This window comes from Mercenaria mercenaria, unplaced genomic scaffold (genome assembly GCF_021730395.1).
Source record: "Mercenaria mercenaria strain notata unplaced genomic scaffold, MADL_Memer_1 contig_3452, whole genome shotgun sequence".
In the NCBI taxonomy this organism is placed as follows: domain Eukaryota; kingdom Metazoa; phylum Mollusca; class Bivalvia; order Venerida; family Veneridae; genus Mercenaria; species Mercenaria mercenaria.
Window position 1 is genome coordinate 67,910 of NW_026461591.1, and position 6,179 is coordinate 74,088.

General features: G+C 34.8%; 1 protein-coding gene across 1 annotated transcript; it reads left to right on the forward strand.

The window, feature by feature from the left end:
• Nucleotides 1-2,985: 2,985 nt before the first annotated feature.
• Nucleotides 2,986-5,585, forward strand: LOC128553073 (uncharacterized). Its single transcript, XM_053534182.1, has 3 exons — nucleotides 2,986-3,076; nucleotides 3,316-3,601; nucleotides 4,406-5,585. The coding sequence occupies exons 1-3, from the start codon at nucleotides 2,986-2,988 to the stop codon at nucleotides 5,193-5,195; spliced, it is 1,167 nt and encodes a 388-aa protein (XP_053390157.1). The 3' UTR covers nucleotides 5,196-5,585.
• The last annotated feature ends 594 nt before the right edge of the window (nucleotides 5,586-6,179 follow it).

Below are 6,179 nucleotides of genomic sequence, written 5' to 3' on the forward strand. Positions count from 1 at the left end.
AAAAATACGGGAACCATCCGGTGGTCTGAACTTCAGTCTATAGTTCCAGATTGTGAGCCATCTCGCGGCAGAAATAAACCACCATACGTAAGGGAATAAAATTCCAGAGTCCGACCGAATATGACTAGCGTTGCCTAATTAAATACTGTTCCATCCAGATGAGCAAAAATGAATAAATTGATCAGTGAAAGTGAAGTATAACAGAACTAAAACACATGCAAATTTGACAACATTTAAACAATTTTTCAAGGTATTTTTAGTCGGTCGCTGCGGTCCGACGAAAAAGCAACCGCCGTCGGATGCGTCCGTCGGTCAAGCGGTCGGCCCGACGAGGTCTGGATTTAACTGAAGTCTTGGTCTGTAGATGATCCCTGTTCATATTAAAGTCAGTGCACCAATACTCATACAATACAAGGGGAGGAAGTGGGGTGACATACAATTTTGTCTCAAAAAAATCTTTACAATTTCTTTTTCCTAAAGCATACATTATATTAATTAAAAAATAAATTACACTTTAACAAGTTCAGTCATTGAGGCCACAAACCATGGCGCAATATAAGTAACTAATGTCGAAACAGTTATTTCATGTAGATATGTCGGAAAAAAATTAGTAGTAAAGCTGTATTAATTATGTAGACAATACATCTTAATAAATCCCGACATATCGTGTTATTTCACACTACGTCGACATAAATACTCCCGCATAAACATATCATCCAGGTGTACCATATGCGTTTCCATACTTAAACCATCAGGTAGACGTCGATGAAACTTGATCTGAATATTCCTTAAAATAATGTGTCTCTACCAAAGTTGTTATTGAAATTTGTTCAATTCTGAATAAAAATGAAACAAAATACCTTAAAATCTCAATGTGGCAAACATGTTCCTTGCACGATCCTCTACTAAGGTTGTTTTGTCAGAATATGCTTGTCCTTTTCCAAAATAAATTCACACAACTGTCTCTTGGATGAACCTCTACCACGATTATTCAAATAATTCCTATGAGGTAAAACATGGCGGCAAGGCTTTCCCCTATATGAATAAAGTGGAAATATTAAAATGTTTGCTGTCAGAAGCTGCTTGGCCTAAATTTTCACCAGGTGGTCCTCTACCAAAATTGTTCAAACTATTCCAATTCAACCCCCCCTCCCTCCCCCCCCCCAACACACACACCCCACACACTTTACCCGATAAGTATATAACGGGAACCTTAACAAAACATTCTGAAACTGCTGAACTGATATCGAAATATTTTTCACAAAAGTTATGAAAATTAATCCTTCAAAAACATGAACACCAGTGGCTGTGGTCATGTTTTCCAACATGTGTATAGCGGAAATCGTCTGCTGCCTCGTTTTGAAATAATTTCGTACAAATGTTCATCGGATGTTCCTTTACCAAGATTGTTCAAATCATTCTCATTCGTTAGAACACTTGGATGCCAGGGCATGTGACATTTGTATAAGAAAGGAACTTTAAATATCTTCTTCTCAGAAACTGCCTCCCTAATTTCGACACAAGTGTTCGTTTGGTAACCCTCTACCATGATTGTTCAAATTATACCGATTTTTCAAACTACACGGTCGCAATGGCGGTATCAGATTTCCCAATATGTATACAAGTAAAATTTTGATGCAGGGCATAAAATCGCCGGAAAACTGAATTTTTACAATATGGTAAAAAATCACGAAATTTAATGATATGAAGATACTCCATGACAAATTTATCACGTGATCCGAAACAGGTAAAAATAAATTTTGATAATGAGGCAGTTGAGTCCAATAAGTCCAGGGGTGTTCAAAGATAATCCGTCATAGATCTATTGTAAAGCAAATATTGGATTTAACTGTATTGGAAAATAAACATTGTCGATTGTATTAAGGTCAACTGTCACATTATCAAAGTTTATTAGTAAACAGAGTTTCCCAGCTAGTGTGTTTATATACATACCACATATACAGATGTACGCAAAGATTAACTAGTATTATTTTGAATGAATAACATACACGTATTTAAATAGGTTTCAATTTTTAAATGAAAGTAAAGTACATGTATACATCTTTTATTTACCCAGCAATACAGCTGCATTGTCCGTGAAGAACATTTGATTCTTTTTTTGACAATTCATTTTTCATCTGACTTCGAAAACATTTTGCTTTTAGAAGGAATTAATTGTCTGTTTTACAAAAAAAAAAAAACAACAAAAAAAAAAAAAAAAAACACCTGTTTTATTCCCTCTTTCTTTTATGTACTCGGCAATATTTCAAAATTCCATTTAATTTTTACTCCAATTCAAAGAACTTCTAGAGGTCATTTCTGAAATTATCTGTAGAATGTTGTAAAGACTGGGATTTAATTAGGATTCTGTGTAGGTTGAGGGTCTAATAGTTTATTCATTAGCAAGTGATAAGAAATAGACAAGTCAAAAGTTTTTCCGCCGCCAGAAATGTATATTCAGATCAGTCATAATGAATGTCCATTTTTATTGTGAGCAATATTTTGTGAGCTAATGATCTAACAGTTTGGGTCATCTACAGGCCATGGCAATCTAAACATATTAAATTATATCCTAAAGAATCTAATATCTATAGTTTATGCAAACTAACCACACTTTCCTAACCAGAGGCCTAACAGAAGTAATGTAAACACATTTCCATTTACTCAACAAACATTACATATCTCTATATATCAAAGGTTATTATACCTCACTTTTGTATACAATGGTAAAATCCCATTACCCGAAAAAGAGATATTTTGACTATCAGAAACATTTTCAACCTTTTGACACGTGACCAAGCGAAAATCGACTGTCAGGTCATGTGACCGCAGTGATATTTTGAATGTCAAATAAGGGCAAATAACTGCTTCAATATTTAAGCTAAATCATGACGTGATTGCCTCCCTTATACACATACAGCAGTGACGTCACTATTCAATGTGTACACAAAAACATCAGACGACAGGAACTGTCAGCATGTAAACATGTCTCGATTTGCTAGTATTTCTGAAGATGATTTAGACACTCTTGATGGACAGAAAGACTCAAAAAACACAAAACGTGTAATAAAAAGAAGTGTGTCTCTGTTTCGTGAATTTCTCGGCGAAAACTGTGAATTTGAATGATTTTCAAGCGAGGAATTAAACAAATCTCTTCGAGCATTCTTTGCAAGCATAAAAAAGACAGATGGGTCGGAACTAAAGAAATCATCACTGACATCAATTAAGTACGGAATTTGTAAATATCTGAAAGATGAGTGTAAAATTGATGTGTGCAATGATAATTCATTTTCGTCATGTCTTACCACATTTAAGAGCAAAGTGACAGATCTGAAAAAAAGGGTAAAGGATCTATTGAACACAAAGAAGAAATTTCCTCTGAGGATCTTCAAAAACTTTTCAGTAGTGAAAATATAGCATTTGACATTGACACACCATGCGGGTTACAGAAAAAGGTCTTGTTTGAAATTATGTACTTTCTTTGCCGGAGAGGGCAGGAAAATCTGAAAGGAATGAAAAAAGACACCTTTGCCGTCGCTGTCAATGCTGCCGGTAGGAGATATGTCTATCAGATGGTGGATGAAGCTGATAAAAATCATGGGTAAGAAACAAATTTACAGAAATTTGCTAGATCTAAATCTATTTAATCACACTGCAGTAATCTTTAAAATTCAGTTGACACATGCTGGTGAAAAGCTAGTCCAGCTAATCTGACGCGCTCCTAGGAAATATTGAGATATTTTTTGCAAATGGCCAATATCCCCACTCAAAGACCAAGATAGTTTACTACAGTAGGGTGTAACGATATATTGCAATTCTCTGTATCGCGATACCTTAGTCTGCCGATACACATATTGTTGCATCTGTATCACGATATGTATTGTATCGTGAGACTAGCGTATCGTTACACCCCTTAAAATAGTTGAAGCAATTTCCAATGAAATTTTTACCGCTATTTGTATGCTATAGGTTAAAATGTTGATAATTTCACAAATTGGCCATGAATTCAAATAAATCTTACATGTATAGAAAGTCGGATTCAATTCCTCATTAATCTATGTAAAAATTATCAAATCTCCAAAATTACAAATTTTCTAGTGATTTAAACCTTTGTGTATGTTTACACGCCATATAAAACCAATAACTTTACATGACTGTGTACTGTGATTTATCTTCCATTATTTTGGTCCCTCAAAGTTTGACGTTAAGATTGCCAGTCACAAATATGAAACAATCTGAACGTCGAATTATTTTGACTAGTCAAAACCTACAGATATATCAACATTGCTTATGTTCATAATATTATACTATCTACCGACAATAAATGAATATTGACTTGACTTTATGCAAATTTTCAGGTGATTTAAAAATAAACTATTTCTCAAAACATTTCACTTTTTTTCAGTGCCGAGTCGAGCTGTGATGAAACCATTGGCGAAGGGAAAATGTACGAGCTTCCTGGTGATGTCAATTGTCCGGTGGCTTCGTTTGAAAAGTATCTCAGCACACTGAATCCAGGAATTGACTGCCTATGGCAGCGACCGCTTGATAGCTTCGAACTTGATGGACCAATTTGGTACTGTATGGCTCCCTTAGGAAAGGGAAAACTAGCTGGAATGATGGGCGATATTTCGAACTTGGCACATTTGTCTAAACGGTACACAAACCATTGTATTCGAGCCACATCAATATCCGAACTTGATAGAAATGGAATCGAGGCTCGACACCTGGTACGAGTGTCTGGACACAAATCTGAAATGTCTATTCGTAGCTACTCGAGACGTTTGTGTGACGAAAAACAGCAGCAAATTTCTGATACACTGGCTAAATCCCTGCAGAAAAAGCCAAATGTGACAAATATAAATCAACAGGCTCCAATAAATCAACATCCCCCAAATGAAACAGCTACTTCTGGGGTTGACATTAGCGATCTTGACTTTCTTGAGGAGATTTTTCGTGATGATAATGTATTCATTGAATTAGATACCACTGGGAAGGAGAATCATCCCCCAAATATGCAGCCACATGTTAGTGACAAACCCGTTGTCACACAGGCGAGTACAAACATTGCATTGCAACCAGTGATAACTACTCAGGCATCATCAGTTGCTAATAGTGTATTTCAGCAAGTCCATGATAATGTAGGAACTATGAACAATCACATGCCTGCCCCCCAAATTATAAACACAATTTGAACAAGCAAGGCCACCTTTCATGTACAACATCAATCCAAATATAAGTAACTGTGGTCAAGTACATTTCCATTTTCATGGAAAATGAACAGTCAAGTACAGTAAAAAACAGTTTTTGAAGGAATTTTAGCATAGTTAACAGTGGAATTTTGTTCTAGATATATGTGATATTTTGTTTACCTTGTTAAAATTTGTGGTTAAGTACATTTCCATTTTCATGGAAAATGAACAGTCAAGTACAATAAAAAACAGTTTTCGAAGGAATTTAATTAGCATTGTTAACAGTGGAATTTTGTTCTTCCTGATATATGTGATATTTTGTTTACCTTGTTAAACTTATTGAATTAAATTAATTAAAAACATTTTAAAACATTTTTGTGTACTTAATTTTGTTCGGTATAATAAAATAAATATCATATGGCAGCATGTGTGACATTGATATTGTCAACCCTCGAAACAGAATGTCACCCTCGGCTTACGCCTCGGGTGACATTCTGCTCTCGGGTTGACAATATCAATGTCACACATGCTGCCATATGATATTTATATATTATCATCTCACTGAACAGCTGGTTATTTGTTTACATGTTATGTACACAGATATTGATGAGGTCATACACATCAACCTGTTTTTACACTTTAATATTAAGAAAAAACATAAGTCCACAAATCTCCGATAATCGTGGTAATCCTTCATCACCACCAATTTATAAAATTCTTGTCTCTAAGTCAAATGTACCACATGAAAGGCGAAAATTGTAGAAATAAAAATGTAAACAAAAGGATCGTGTGAATTAGGTCACGGTCATCAGAAAGGGTCGTAACTTACGCTATGTTACGAAGATGGCCGAAACTTGACACACGACCCAAGATTTTTTCTTATTTTTTTAAAAAAATAATAAAATATATAAATATAAATAGAATATTTTATCATTTAAATAAACTAGAAGTGTATCACTCATCTACGAATAAAAAAAATCTGTACAG

Excerpts from the sequence above, each read along its gene's own strand:
- LOC128553073 (XM_053534182.1), top strand. The coding sequence starts at position 2,986 with ATGTCTCGATTTGCTAGTATTTCTGAAGATGATTTAGACACTCTTGAT. Across the intron at positions 3,077-3,315 it reads AAAACGTGTAATAAAAAGAA|AGCAAAGTGACAGATCTGAA; the intron begins GTGTGTCTCTGT and ends ACCACATTTAAG. Across the intron at positions 3,602-4,405 it reads GAAGCTGATAAAAATCATGG|TGCCGAGTCGAGCTGTGATG; the intron begins GTAAGAAACAAA and ends ACTTTTTTTCAG.